This window comes from Danio rerio, chromosome 20, assembly GCF_052040795.2.
Source record: "Danio rerio strain M-AB ecotype USA chromosome 20, GRCz13ab, whole genome shotgun sequence".
Classification (NCBI taxonomy): Eukaryota; Metazoa; Chordata; class Actinopteri; order Cypriniformes; family Danionidae; genus Danio; species Danio rerio.
The window spans coordinates 52302501-52318625 of record NC_141040.1 but is presented as its reverse complement, the minus strand read 5'-3'; the positions used below and the strand labels follow the sequence as shown (position 1 = coordinate 52318625).

At 37.5% G+C, this 16125-nt stretch overlaps 1 protein-coding gene across 4 annotated transcripts in view; it reads left to right on the top strand.

The window, feature by feature from the left end:
- The window catches only part of ipo13b (importin 13b), a 122689-nt gene that overhangs the window by 77327 nt on the left and 29237 nt on the right, over positions 1 to 16125 (top strand). For 2 of the 4 annotated variants that reach the window (XM_087298731.1, XM_087298730.1), the window contains 5 exons: positions 1313 to 1462; positions 2801 to 2881; positions 5915 to 6052; positions 6197 to 6293; positions 13127 to 13179. The exons of 1 other annotated variant lie outside the window; for it this stretch is intronic. In XM_087298731.1, the coding sequence (XP_087154857.1) occupies positions 1313 to 1462; positions 2801 to 2881; positions 5915 to 6052; positions 6197 to 6293; positions 13127 to 13179 (519 nt within the window). The remainder of the gene's footprint in view (positions 1 to 1312; positions 1463 to 2800; positions 2882 to 5914; positions 6053 to 6196; positions 6294 to 13126; positions 13180 to 16125) is intronic. One more of the 4 variants, XR_015518912.1, reaches the window with a different exon arrangement.

Sequence of the window (16125 nt, the reverse complement as noted above, 5' to 3'; positions counted from 1 at the left end):
TAATAATAATAAAAATAATACAATAAAAATATCTTTATAATTATTATTAAATTAAAAGGTAAATAGTAATTATAGTTTGATATTCTTATCATTATCATTATTCATTTAATATGTGTCTCATGAACTAAATAGTTTGTACAATATCTATATAGTTTGTATACAGATGCAAAAACCATTTGTTAGGTAGATACGAAAACTTTGTTTTTGTTTATAAATAATCTGCGAAAATTGGCATAAATAAGGAAAAAAGACTCAAAATTCTTTATATTTTTTATGTGTTTTTTATTGTTTAATTACAATTTTTTAAGAACCCTATTTTAATATTGTGCTTTTAGGGTTGCAATTTACCCAGTTGTTGCTATGTAAATCAGTATAATAAAAAATGTTATTATCAGTAGTAATAATAAATGAAATTATATATATTGTTGTTGTTGTTTCTGCTGCTTTTGTTATTGTTGTTGCTGTTGGTGGTAGTAGTATTAGTAGTAGTATTATAAAATAAAGTAATTATTGTTGAATAATAAATAATCTGAAATGAAATATTTTATTTAATTACATTATTGTTACAAAATAAAAATATCAACCAAAAATAAGTATTATTACTTCCTGGATTTTGTTTAATTGTGAAACAACAATAATAGTCATTTTACATTACAGTCATGAAATTAGATGCATGTCTGAATTTAATATTGCATTAAGACCTTGATTTTGATTATTCATACTTGCCTGACGTGCATGTTCTCCCCGTGTATGTGTGGGTTTTCTCCGGGTGTTCCGGTTTCCCCCACAGTCCAAACACATGCGCTATAGGAGAATTGGGTAAACTAATTTGTCCGTAGTTTATGTGTGTGAATGGAATGTATGGGTGTTTTCAAGTTATGGGTTGCAGCTGGAAGGGCATCCGCTGCCTAAAACATACAGTATGCTGGATAGGTTGGCGGTTCATTCCGCTGTGGTGACCCCAGATGATTAAAGGAACTAAGCCTGAAAAAAAAAAAGAATAAATGAATGAATAATCACCCGACATTTACTTTGAGTTATCTTAGCATACGGTAGCATGAGGGTTAGATGCTCAAAATATAATATATTAACACTTGTCTTGAATGTACAGTTTCAAAAACAATCAGTGTAATCCTATACGTTTATGAGACTGAAAATTGCCTAATGATATTGCCACGTAAATACTGACTGACTTTATAATCAATTGAGTTCAGAAAAAAGAGGCATACAAACAAATTCTGCCTTTGTTATTTGTAAAATATGGCTCATTTAAATAGTAAATACCAATCTGCTTCTGGTTTCTCTTTTTCAGCCAAACCCCTCCAATAAACTGGCCATCATTCACATCCTCGGCCTGCTGTCCAATTTGTTCACCACACTGGACATCACCAAACAGGAGGACGAGTCAGGAGAGAACGCCCCGCCTATCAAATCAGCCCCGCCCCCCACAGGCCCAAACCCGGTAAGCACCTCCTATTTGCCGCTGAGGAGCCCAGTGCTGTAATCGAAATCGCAGCCTCATTGGTGGAAAGAGTACTGAAAACCATGCTCATAGAAAACTCCCATTATTTGACAATAATGTAGTCCAAGTTAGGGGTGGGCGATATGGCAAAAAATATAACATCATGATTTTTTTTTCAGGAAAATACAATTCTTTCATATGTTTTGTCAGGAGTGTAGTAAAATTATACAGATTAAGGACATCAGCAGAGTGAGCAAATAGTTGCTGCGTCCCAAATTGCACACTATGCACTTTGTACTTAGGGATGTCGCGATACCATTAATTAATCTTACGATACCATACCAGCTGAAGTATCACGATACCAAGTAGTATTGAAATACTGTAATTCAAAACTCATAATATAAAAAGAAATGTCAGACATACTATATTTTACACGTTATAATAGGTCTTGAATTTAATTTATAATTCCCTTATTATTGAAACAGTATTATTTGCACCTCACTTCACATAAAATTCATTCTTTTTTTAATTTTGTAGATAACTGACCAACAAAAAGTACATTCAAATAAAGATGCTTTATATTAACCAGTTAAACTCTGCTGCTATTTTGGGATTGCCGCCTGGATTTTGCCTACCCAAATTTAAAAGCTTCCCAAATCCATATGCAAAAATTTGGTATAATTTAAAAGAAAACCCTCTGAATTTTCATAAAACACCATTGAAAGTGTTTAAAATAACTGTATATGTTGTCTGTGTTATAATTAACACCTAAAAAAAGAGGTGCTTTTTGTGTGTGATACACCTATAGCATTCTGGTATGTGGACGCCATCTTGTGGTCAAATGCAGAAATTCATTCGGCTCGCCAATTCTCACAGTGCATTATGGGTGTTTTCTAGTTGTTGAATGCACGTAGGTTGTACGTTCATTATTACCACTTCAGTATGTCTACTATGGTTTCGGACACCAATAGAAATGGCTGCTCTCTCAAATAATGCACTATTCAGGGGTATTGACCAGTTTGAGGAATGTAAACAATAACAATGGTCCTAATGTCTTTCCTGTTTTCTATTTTTAATTTCCATAGCTTCTGAGAATCCAAAAAGAGCCACATATTGATAAATAATGTTATGATAGCTGTTTTAACAATAGGTTGTGATTGAATTGCTTACCGTCTTGTTACCGTTAGGAAATAATTTGATAACAAGCAAGAAATGTTCAAGGGCCAATGACATGGTGACATTGAATGGTCTATACGGGGCTTTTTTTTTTTTTAATGCAGGACTTTAGTGTTTGTTTGTTTGTTTGTGTGTGTGTGCGTGCGTGTGCACGCACTTTAGGTGGTGGTGGTGCTCCAGCAGGTCTTCGCTCTCATACAGACTGTCCTCAGTAAATGGCTGAACGACTCACAGGTTGTGGAGGTAAAGATTCATTTCTTACTCTTTGTCAGTTTTTTTATTAATGCTACTGCTGCTGATTTGCAATTATGGGTCGCACTTCCTGTTAGCAGGGTTCACACAAGGTGCTTAAAGTGCTTGAATTTGGCTTTTAGAAATTCAAGGCCTGAAACACCTGGAAAATTGGCTTGTTTTGTTGAAAAGTGCTTAAAGTTAAAAGGAGAACTTCTATGCCGTTTGCGCGCCGGGAAATTAAAAATGTTTTGCGAACTTTTGTGACAATTTAATGCAATAATACCCGCACACACTACCGTGATTCAGAAGCGGTGATTTGACTGATATGCAAAGCTAAATACTAGTATCGTGCAAGATAACTAGTACAATTTTAAGCACCATGGCAAAACAAAAGAAATGAGTTATTTTATTTTATTTGATAGGGACAGTGTCATTAATCAACAGTAAAAACCATAAATAAGCCAGAGTTATGGATATTTTTCGTCTGTTGCCCCTGCCAGATTTTTAAAAAGGCAACCCGAAATCAAAAACACATTATTACACATAAAAATATCAGTAAAATTACATACAACAAAAATATTTTAAAAATGAGAACAATTTCTTTTAAAACTAGAGATAAGAATTACCCGGAATTAGAAACCTGATTCACTTTTAGCTACTTTTCAAGCTGTTTGGACAGACATGTGTGTAAGTATAGTGTAAAGACGTTATATTGGGGTGATATAAACACACCCAGTGCTTTTTTTTTTTCAATTTAACAAAATAAAAACGGTGGACCAATTGGAGCGGTTTTCAGAGCGACCGCAACTTGACGTAGGAGTGCGGTCTCCCCGCAAACCAATACTGATTAACAGGCCCATTGATTGACGTCCATATCCTCAGTTTGTTGATTCACGTCCGCCATTTTCAGCGTGTGAGTCAAAGCGATATCACTAAAGGAACATCCTTGCTCTATTTTTAGATGGCAGGCTCATTGGGCTCAACACAAGATCAACATTCACCACATGATCGCTGTAATCGAAATTATTGTTTGTATCTTTAGGTAGGTTTGCAATCATGTGTACTTTTTATTGCAACTACCTTAAACTTCAGCCGTTTGCATTTCTCGAGGTCACAGAAGCTCCCTTTTATCTTAACTAGGTGCAGCTGGAAAAGTGCATGCGCAGAATGTGCGCTGCTCTCCATTGGAAAATAAAAAGTTGCCTGCAGGTCGCACACCAGAAGCGCCGCTCTGCGTGGCGCGACGCTGATGCAGCGCCATGCATTTTAGAATTCTAAACAGGTTTCTATCAGGGTACACACAATAGCGCTTTAAGTTGGCGGCTGGGCGCCGCGGACTTCAAGCACCGTTTTGTTTGCCCTAATGGAAATCTATGTTTAAAGTTTTAAAATGCGTGGCGTGACGATTCGGGACACTTCATGTTTCTACTGCGCCACAGAGAGTGTCTGGTGTTCCGTGTCGCAGCACGTCCGGTGCCTCAATCAAGCTCGGCACTTTAAACTAGCACACAGTTGTCTGTAAAACTGTACAAAGACACAAATGATGACAAAAATGTGAAAGACAAAAACGGAAATGCTTGTAGTTTCTGCCAACTCGACTCTACACCATAACTTTTCAATCCAGATGGATGGGGCAACCATTACTGCATCCAAAATGGTGAAAAGCCTTGGAGTAACGATTGATGACCAACTAAACTTCTCTAACCACATTTCTAGAACTGCTCGATCATGCAGATTCACACTCTATAACATCAGAAAGATCCGACCCTTCTTATCTGAACATGCAGCTCAACTCCTTGTTCAAGCTCTTGTTCTTTCCAAACTGGATTACTGCAACTCTCTACTATCAAGCCTCTTCAACTGCTCCAGAACGCAGCAGCACGAGTGGTCTTCAATGAACCTAAAAGAGCACATGTCACTCCACTGCTAGTCCGTTTGCACTGGCTGCCAGTTGCTGCTCGCATCAAATTCAAAGCTCTGATGTTTGCCTACAAAGTGACTTCTGGCCTTGCTCCTTCTTATCTGCTCTCACTTCTGCAGATCTATGTGCCCTCCAGAAACTTGCGTTCTGTGAATGAACGTCGCCTCGTGGTTCCATCCCAAAGAAGGAAGAAATCACTTTCCCGAACGCTCACGCTCAATCTGCCCAGTTGGTGGAATGAACTCCCTAACTGCATCAGAACAGCAGAGTCACTCGCTACTTTCAAGAAACGACTAAAAACTCAACCATTTAGTCTCCACTACACTTCCTAATCTGCAATTGCCTCTCTGAATATCACACTAACTGTACCAAAAAAAAAAAAACTAATACTACTAATACTTCCCTTCTTAGACTTTACAGACCTGAAACTTGCCTATAGCACTTATTCATTGTTGCTCTTAGTTGTGAAAATTGCTTCCTTGTCCTCATTTGTAAGTCGCTTTGGATAAAAGCGTCTGCTAAATGACTAAATGTTAATGTAAATGATTGTGTACTCTGCTTGGTCTGTGTCCGAGTCGTACATGTACGGCTGAATGCTGGTCCTCTCACTCCTGCTCCATCTCACAGTCTGCCAGTCTGTTGTCAAACACAGAGCTGACGAGCTCTTGGCTCCGCCCCCTTGTTACGTGGGGCGGGAAGCTTAAACTAATTTACATGTGAAGCAACACGCCCCGAGCTGTGTACACGCCCCCAACATGACACTTTTGAACACATTATAATATAAACATCTGAACTGTGTGTTGAACTGAACCTAAACTGGCACACTCAGAACAACCATGATACTAAGGTTAAATCATAAAAAAGGGGTAAACTATGTGCCCTTTAAATATTGAGTAATTTGAGTAACACCCCTGTAATCAATTTTGTAACTGCATTCCAGAAATGACTGGAAAATTGTATGTATTGTGCTTTGAAATGTTGAATTATGCAAATATTTGAATTGTTTCTGTTGATTTTTCCCTTACATCATTCCTAATTATCTTAGCATATTAATCAGATTTCCGGCAGCCAAGTTATTATTGATAAACATAAGTTCTGGTTGTTTTTTTTCTTCGTCTTAGGCGGTGTGTGCCATCTTCGAGAAGTCTGTGAAAACTCTCCTGCATGATTTCGCGCCGATGGTGTCTCAGCTGAGCGAGATGCTGGGTCAGATGTACAGCACTATACCACAGGCGTCTGCGCTGGACTTAACCCGCCAGGTACAAGTCACACAGACACTGATACACACATACATAAACTGTGTTTAAACCCCTTATAGAAGTGAGTTTTGCATAATAAGTGTCCCCTTTAAGCTAAAGGATGACCCTTCTTCCTTTCATTTCATTCATTTTATTCTTCCACAGATGGTTCACATATTTGCCAGCGAAACGAATCACTTTCCTCCAATCAAAGCACTGTTTGAGCTGGTCACTTCAGTCACTCTGACCATCTTTCAGCAAGGTAGGCATGCTGGGAGCAGCCGGATGCAGAGGGCAGAGGAAATCATGTGGTTTCAGTGTTTTTACTATCACAGTTTCCAGTTGTCTGCATGAGTCTGTTGTTTAAACACCGAAACAGAGTTCAGAAACGAGCATGGGTTTGTCGTCTAAAATGATGTGGTGGCTTTTAATACTGTAATTCTACTCGAGTTTTTCACCCTGTGATTTTCACACATACACACACACACACACACACACACACACACACACACAGATCAAGGGAGTTTTCACACTAGAGTTTTCAAATGCACGCGGTCCTGTTTTGCTAAGTCATTTTCAGGTGATCTGATTGATTGACAGGTGAGTAGGCGGTCCTTCGCTGATGCAATAGAATGCATTATCATTTATCTACAAATGCATTGTTTCTGAATGCAGTTTATTTCTTAATAACACAGTTCAGATTAGTTTATGCCTTTATGCATTCGGCAAAATATAAGTCGCCTATTGGGGGTCTGCTTTTTTCAGTAGTTGGTGTAATACAGATGTATGTCTCGTTGAATCAAATATGTGCATTTAATTCAATGACATCTCATTTGTAGAACCAGATTTTTTTAACTTGTCATTGAGTATTTACTTGCGTAAATGTGTGTAAACATATAGTAATTACATTTTTATATTCATCTTAGTAGTTTTATTCAATAATGTGCAAATGTTTAGATGATTTACGAACATTACGGTTTTTAAAATAATACTTTGTCTATTTAGTAGATGTGTCATGAGATACGTACTTTTTTACCAATTGCCTTTGCAATGTAAACCTTATATAAAAGTAAAAAAAAAAAATATATATATATATATATATATATATATATATATACAGTTGAATTCAGAATTATTAGAATTATTCACCCGATTAAATGTTTTCCCCAATTTCTGTTTAACAGAGAGATTTTTTTTTCTACACATTTCTAAAAATAAAAGTTTTAATAACTCCTTTCTAATATCTGATTTATTTTATCTTTGCCATGATGACAGTAAATAATATTTGACTAGATATTTTTCAAGACACTTCTATACAGCTTAAAGTGACATTTAAAGGCTTAACTAGGTTAACTAGGCAGGTTAGGGTAATTAGGCAAGTTACTGTATTGTATAACAGTGGTTTGTTCTGTAGACTATCGAAAAAAAATGGCATAAAGGGGCTAATAGCTAATAATATTGTCCTTAAAATGTTTTTTAAAAAACTTATATAAATAATATTTAAATAAATATTTCACATTAATCACGTGTGTTAACGTGCTATTTTTAGCAGCCGAAATATATATATATATATATATATATATATATATATATATATATTATTATTATTATTATTATTATTTTTTTTTTTTGTTACGTTTTAGTTACTGTACTTTTCAAATTCATTCTGCATAAATCTGAGCAGAAATAAAGTGAAAACTACCCTGCTTGTTTATCTATTAAGGCCAGTGAACACCCGGACACTTTTCTCTCATGCTTTTTGTCAGCATTTAACAACTCGTGACTGAACATAGGGCACCTATGTAATCGTGCACATTGACGTAAAAATGTCAATCATAAAAGCATCTTTTTTTTAAAAACACCTGGAGCTTGTTTTTTTGTTTTGTTTTGATGCGCCGCGTCAAAATTTTTGACTGCGACTTTGACCAACTTCGGATTTAGTCTTTTGTTTGGGGCTCAGTTGCGCTTTGCACTCAAACCATAAGCATACCGCGCTCTGGCACACCTCTTCCAAACTTGTTAAACAAACCAGGGAATGGGGATCAGATGCGCCGGGCATATTCTATATGGATATTCTAGTGTTGGGTACACCATTACTAAAGTCAAAGTCAGCATTCATTCATTTTCTTTTCGGTTTATTCCCTTTATTTATCAGAGGTCGCCACAGTGGAATGAACCGCCAACTTATCCAGCACATGTTTTAAGCAGCGGATGCTCTTTTAGCTGAAACCCATCACTGGGAAACACACACACTCTCATTCACACTACGGACATACACTACGGACAATTTTAGATTACCCAATTCACCTGTACCGCATGTCTTTGGACTTGTGGGGGAGACCGGAGCACCCGGAGGAAACCCACACCAACACGGGGAAAACATGCAAATTTCACACAGAAATGCCAACTGACCCAGCCAAGGCTCGAACCAAAGACCTTCTTGCTGTGAGGCGACAGCACTACCCACTGCGCCAATAAAGTGGAATAAAGTCCACTTTATTCTGTTCAATTATACAGACCTACAGAGAATTGAAATGATCTTAACTGTTCAAACAGATAATCAAAACACCACAATGGGCAGAACATGCAAACTCCACAAAAACACGCCATCTGTTTGTAAAATGGCTATTTTTTAGTATGATTTTTTTTAAATGTACTTTCATCAAATTTTACAAGCCAATGACAAGCAGTGTGAAAACATCCTAAAAAGATTCAGCATGACCCCCTGCCTCACTTACATTGATTTGTTGTTTGCATGTGTCCTCTTACCGTGCGTTCACACTGCTGCCGATGAGAGCGTACATTTCTCAAGCTGCCTTCCCATTAGCATTCTAACGATCCAATGTATTTACAAGTTTTCTAATGAAATAAACCAGTTAAGTGTGCAATGTAATTTTAGCATGCTGTTTATCGAATACTTTAACAGGTGATGTAGGTAACATTTACAGTTGAAGTCAGAATTATGAGCCCTCCTGAATTATTAGCCCCCTTGTATATTTATTTCCCCCAATTTCTGTTTATCACAGAGCAGATTTTTTCAGCACATTTCTAAACATAATAGTTTTATTAAGTCATCTTTATATTAACTGATTTATTTTATCTTTGTCATGATGACAGTAAATAATATTGGACTAGATATTTTTCAAGACACTTCTATACAGCTTAAAGTGACATTTAAAGGCTTAACTAGGTTAATTAGGTTAACTAGGCAGGTTAGGGTAATTAAGCAAGTTAATGTATAACAATAGTTTGTTCTGTAGATTATCAAGAAATCTATATAGCTCAAGGGGGCTAATAATATTGACATTAAAATGGTTTTAAAAAAAGTTTTAACTGCTTTTATTTTAGCCTAAATAAAACAAATAAGCCTTTCTCCAGAAGAAAAAATATTATTGGAAATACTGTGGAAAATCTCCTTGCTCTGTTAAACATCATTTGGAAAATACTTTAAAACATTTGACTGCAGGGTGAATAATTTTGACTTCAACTGTAGGTAACGTTTGATTGGTCTTCATGCTAACATTAATTTGTGTGCAAGAAAGTCTGTTTCCTGCTTTGCTACTGTTCGGACGTCTTAGCCTGCTGCTCCACTCTTTGCACTCTTGCTTTTATATTTAAACCCTCATTTTAACTTGAGCCTATCAGCACAGTGCTCAAACGACACAGCGTGAAAATCAACATCGAATCCACAAACTTTATCGAATTATCAACCAAACAATCCTCCCGCTACCTTACATTCCTGAGACGGGAAAACACGGCTGTGAAAATGCCTCTGGATGGGATTAATTTAGATTCTCACTGCTGCACAAACTGCAACAAACTTCTACAAAAGATTGCAGTTCATGAAACAAAGTTACTTGTGATCCGACCAGAACTGCCAGATCACACAGGACCGCTTCATTGTGGACTCTCACAGCATACAGCCGATGAGTCCCATAAATCTACTCCTGCCACTGTTTTGAGCACAGAAAAATAGAATAAAGCTTTTGAAAATAAGCGTAACCAAAGTCATAAACAAGATGCGAGGCCAAAGGATACTCGCGGGGTCAGATCATACGCTTCTGCATTAGCATTCTCGTCCCCTAATACAGCTCGGACTCGATTACAGCTTCAGAACAGATATGAAGTTTTGAGTATTATGGGTGAAGAATCCCCAAATGCAGTCAGAAAGAAATCAAATGAGTCAGCAGCTAATTCTTCATGAAACGGAGGCTGTTTCTCAATTCCAAGAACGCAGAGAACGGACTTGCGTTCTTGTGGAGACCGGTCTTGCCAAGTGTCCTCAGAATTACGAACTCGGAAGTAGTGATGGGAAGTTCGGATAATTTTACTGACTCGGATCTTTGAGTCTCGCTCATCAAGATCTTTTTACGAGTCATTTCGTTCATTTGGTTCAATTTGCCAAAATATTATTAAAATGTTACGAATTGCTTCCAAACACATCTACAACAAGCCCAAAAGGTTGATAGCACGACAAATAAGTCATAAACAGAATATAAGAAGGAGAAAATAATAATTCAATGTTTACCTGCTCTTTTGTCTATGAAGGTATTGTTGTCTCTTTGCTCAGCTCACCTCTTCATGTCTTTAAATGTCAGGGGTTCATTCACGTTAATATGCCTGATAATCAATGCACAGTCTAAGCTGATAGGAGTCATGATCGTTCATTCATCACGTGAGAGAATGACTCAAACCCGAGGACTCGAGAGATGAACGGTTCAATTCATTTTCCGGCTCTAAACGCGTATGATTGGCTCGTGATGAACGAGTGACTCAGACCCGATAGAGGACTCGAGAGGTGAGCGGATCAATTCTTTTTCCGGCTCTAAATGCATATAATTGGCTTCTGCCAATGTGATGAAGACTTAAAATTAACGATACCTGAACAAATGTGCGCACCCGCAGATGAACGAATCACTCCCTGAGAGGATTCGTAGTTCCCGAGTCATATTGAAGATTCGTTCAAAATGAACGAATCATTCATGAACAACCCATCACTACTTGGAAGCCCACGAGAACAGAGACCGCATCCTATGAGGAATGAGATGCTGCGTTCTTCCTCATGGTCACATGACCTTCAGGGGTTTTAGTTGGAAAATTGAAACATTACAGCCTTAATATAACGATTTATTGTTTTCCCCCTTTTCAAAATGAATACTATGCATAAAAGCAATATAAAGATGCGTTGCACAATATAAATAAAACAGATTTTAATACGAATTTCAGCAAACAAACATCTTTAATGTGTTTATCTTTTATTAAGATGCACTGCTTATATTCACCTTTTCATTTAGGGAAACTCCTGAGGTAAATAAGTTAAATCTCTGAACTTTAATAATAAATCTAAATAAAATGCTGTGCTTCCCACCTCCAGTCGCAATGACTTCTGAGACTTCTAGAGCGAGTTCGGTGCTCAAGTCTGCATCGGTGCGTCCTCAATATCAAGAATACACCCGGGAAGTTTCACGCATCCTCTGTTCTTGCGTCTTGAGTATTGGAACTGAACTTTGGCAGCCGATGATGATGTTACATAAGAACACGAGGACGCAAGACCGCTAAAGAGCGCATGTTGAGAAACAGCCGGAGGCTCAAGGCCGACTAGACAGCGGAGTTCTGCTCCGATCACACCTAATATAAGAACACCAGTTGTAGGAGATTCAATAATCAGGAATTTTGGGAGCAAAGCTACACTGACACACTGCTTTCCTCATGCAACAGTTTCTGATATAAACAAAGAACTTGAGGAAATTCTGAAGAAGCACAAGCTAAACTGATTACCATTCATTTGGGGAAGGATGATATTGGGAAGGAGCAGTCAGAACTGCTCAAGAGAGATTTCTGTGAGGTCTTGGAAAAAGTTGAAAGATTGAAAATTCAGCCGCTCATCAGTGGACCACTCCCTGCAAGAGGGACAAATATGTTTTCACGGCTTCTTAGCCTAACATGTAACAGGAAAGGACGGAATTTTATTGACGACTTCAATCTCTTCTGGAACCAAAGACAACTGTTTACATCAGACGACCTTCATCCAAACAAACTTGGTGCAGAAAGGACAATATCTATTTCTCCTTACATCATCCATCAGCTGTGTATGCCACTGAACTCAACCCAATAGGCGCACACACACCTAAATGTCTGAATGAACACAGGAACTCACATCAGTTCCCGAGACATGGGGCTGACGCATCACGCAAGGACAGTGATAACACCGTGCAGCCAAAACTCCCACTGTTGATAGAGATATCCCTTATTTTCACATCCCAATGTTGACAGGTAAGCACTCAGGGTCCAGACACCATAGTCTCCTATTGAAAATGAAAAACTTTGTGCTACTTTGACGCTCTCGCTGGCGGCGGTGTGAATGCACGTTTCCATCACTTCCTGTTGGTCATCCAGCTGTCCTGTTTAACCACATTGTTTCCAGAATCAGCATAAAATGTGAGCAATAACCCTTTTATTCCAACCAGGTGACTTGGCAGAGAGGACCTCCTATGGCCTGTGTGTTTGTTGTTTGTATTTATGTGACTGGGGGCGGGGCATGGAGGGAAGGGGCGGAGTCTTGTTTGGAGTTTGGGAACGACAAAGGGAGGGGAGTTTGGGACTGACTGCTACCTTGCTGTTCCGGGGGTGGCGGTGGGAACCAAGCACTCAGTCGGGGTGTATGAATTGAAATTTACTGACAATGAGAACTGACAAACAAACGAAAGCAAGTGTCATCACAGTAACAGGTGCCTCCTGGGTTCCCACTCCAAACCCACTGTTTCTTTCATTTGTATTTTTTTGTTTAGATTTTGTTTCAGGTTTCTTTGCTTTCCCTCGTTACGTTTTGTCTTGGTTTCTCCCCTTCAGAACGGACTCATTAATCTGTCTTTTTATTTATTTGTTTCTGTTTCGTTTTTTTCGCAACTGCCTTCAAAAGTCGTTCATGTTCCCTCCTCTTTCTCTGCCCTACTTCTCTCACGCGTGCGATTATTTACGTCCAGTTGACTTTCCTTTCCACATGACTGTTCGATCTGTTCCGTTGCTGTTTGTATATATTCTTATTATTATTCTTCTTATTATTATTTCTTAAGTTTCATCTTTATTATATTTTAGGGCCCAGGGATCATCCTGATATTGTTGATTCATTTATGCAACTCCAAGCTCAGGTGTGTTTTTGGTTTCTTATTTCATTCACTTTGGGTTTCTCTCTTCTCTTCTCTTTCGCTGTCTCTTTCTTTCTTTTCGTCCTTATCTGACTCGTGTTTTTCTCGGGCTGTGGAAATGACCAGAGGGGTTGTGCTATGAGATGATTGACAGCTCTGTTGACCAATAGTCACGCAGAAGACATGATCTGTGTGCATCTCATGCAATCTGAAATCATGTACAGCAGCAACAATTAGACATCTTGCAGCATTTTTAGCAGTATATGCCATATATACAATATATGGAGCTAATCGTAATAAAAAAATAATTATAATAGAGTATTATGATTTTTAGGTTTTTTTTTTTAATTAAGCATAAACATTTTATCCCGTTAATCTAAAATGTTTGCATTGTTTTTTGTGTCATGTCAAAGTCTTGAATTTAATGTATGAAATCCTACTGAACACAATTATATAAAATATTCAATCATATTAAATATATTGTACTAAATACAATTAATTATATTATAAATATTCATAATGTGTGAAATCCTACAGAATACAATTCTATTCAGTCATTATTAATAACTTTATTGTTAGTCACAATACATTTCTTTGTTAATAATTGCAGTTTATCAATTTAAGTATAATAAATTTAAATAATTCATTTATTATTATTTTGTGATATTATGTAACAATTTTTCTTTAGAATATTTTAAAGAGCAAAGTTTTAGCGTGGGCTTCAGCCACCATGAAATGGGCCTAGCAACGCCCATAGAGTCAGTATCAGGTTTATTAGGTTATATGTAAAGACTAAATGCACTGGTCTATATTAATATCACACTAATATAACATAGACCTTTTTCTTAGAATGCAAAATTACCCATTATGCTTTGCGTGCAGGCGCAAGGAGAATGCTAAGAATCTCCAGTCAGCAGCTGATGCGTATAAACAGTCACATTTGGACAGCTTTGAAACAATGGTTTTAATCTATTTTACCTGCTTTTATCATCTTTGAACTAATCCTGTTGTCGATCAGCGCCACCTCCTGGACTGATCATTTACAAAAATGTGAACTAATAGAATGGAAAACAACTGCTGCGAGGCGTTTTTCCCCTTTGTCAGATGGAATCTTGTGTCGTTTAAATGAAGCCTCGTCATCGCTAAAGTCAACATTTTCTCTTTCTTTCAAATATATAAATAACCCAAACAAATGTAATTTACCAAAATGTTTGACACACACACACACACCACACGTGTAGCCTGTACTGTCCCACTAACACACTGATTCAAAAAGCGTCACAAAGTGAAAATAAAGTGACATTTTGAAATGACATAAAAACACAAACTGTGGTAAATACTACACAACACAAACTCACTAAATGAAACCTAAACGGCTCCCGATTAGAATCAACATGCAGATCAGCCAGCAGAGTATCAGTAACAGACTTTTAAATTGCATGACTTAAACACCTGTTAAGTTTTATGCCAGTAATCTGGTTTGCTCTATAATGCAGTGAAGTTGTGTGTGTGCGCGTGTGTGTGTGTGTGTGTGTGTCTGTATTTTTGACGGCACACACGTGAACAAGGAGAACGTTTTTCTCTCGTGGTTAAACCTTAACAGCTTTAACACACATCTTTCAAAGTTGTGTGTCACAAAAACACTCCGTAATCCACTCGAAATGCTTTCGTAACCCATTTTCAGATCGCAAAAAAAAAAGTTGTAATCACTGTAAACGGAAGCTCTAAACATTCTACCGGAAGACGCTGGTCGCTATGATGTAGCCAAGAAAAAGGTCTTTTACAATTAGTAATTTGGAAGGAAAGCGTTTGTATTCTATGTCATACAAAAGGTTCAACTGTGTATGATATAATATAGTATAATTATATATATATTATTATATATATATATATATATTATCGTTAATATTTTATAATATCAACGAACATAATTAAGTTTCAAAAATATTTTTCCCCCTTTAATATACAGTGGTCCCACACCCAGCTACGACTCAGGACACTGTTCATATTTCTGCCATGCCACAGAACGCATTCTGAATAGTTTAATTTTTAAAAAATGCAGATGTGCGTGTCCGGTGTGTGCTACATCTATCTGTCATCTGTCATCTGTCATGGCATCCAGTGTGCGACCCTCTTAAGGATGTAGTCTGCTTTATCTTTGTGGATCAGTGACTGCAGGATAAAGAACATTAAGCTGGAGGCCAACATTATCCGCACAAAAGCTAAACGGCTTTATGAACCGTTAGCTGGCAGCGATGAATGTTTGCGTCTGACCACAGGCTTTGATCTTTGGTTTCTTTCTATAATACTGGACTTATTTTCTATAAACGTTTGAACTTTGAGACTTTACACAAAAGAGAAAAGTGTGAAAATGTTAATGCCTGTTGGAGAAAAGTGTATAAAGTGTGTAGTGCGGGGTTTTACAGCCTTAAACATCTACAATATTTGTAAAAATAAATAAATAAAGCAACGTATTGCGGGTTATTTTAAGAAACAAACTCCCACGAATAATGAGGATCCACTGTACTCTAAAAATCCATTTATTATCGTTGTTTGTTGAAATTTAAAAATACATATTTAAAGTTCTCATAAAGAGCATGATCTACTTTTTAGGATTTATTTATAGATAATAGCAGCTAGCTCTCTGCAACTCTTACATGGTCGCCCACTGAAGCTAAGTAGGGCAGCGCCCAGCCAGTACCTAGATGGGAGACCACATGATAAAGCTAGGTTGCTCCCGGAAGTGGCATTAGTGAGGCCAGCAGGGGCGCTCAACCTACAGTCTTTGTAGGTCCTAATGCCCCAGTATAGTGAAGGGGACTCTATACTGCTCAGTGAGCACCATCTTTCGGATGAGACATTAAACCGAGGTCCTGACTCTCTGTTTTCGTTAAAAATCTCAGGATGTCCTAAAAAAAAGTAGGGGTTTAACCCCGGCATCCTGGACAA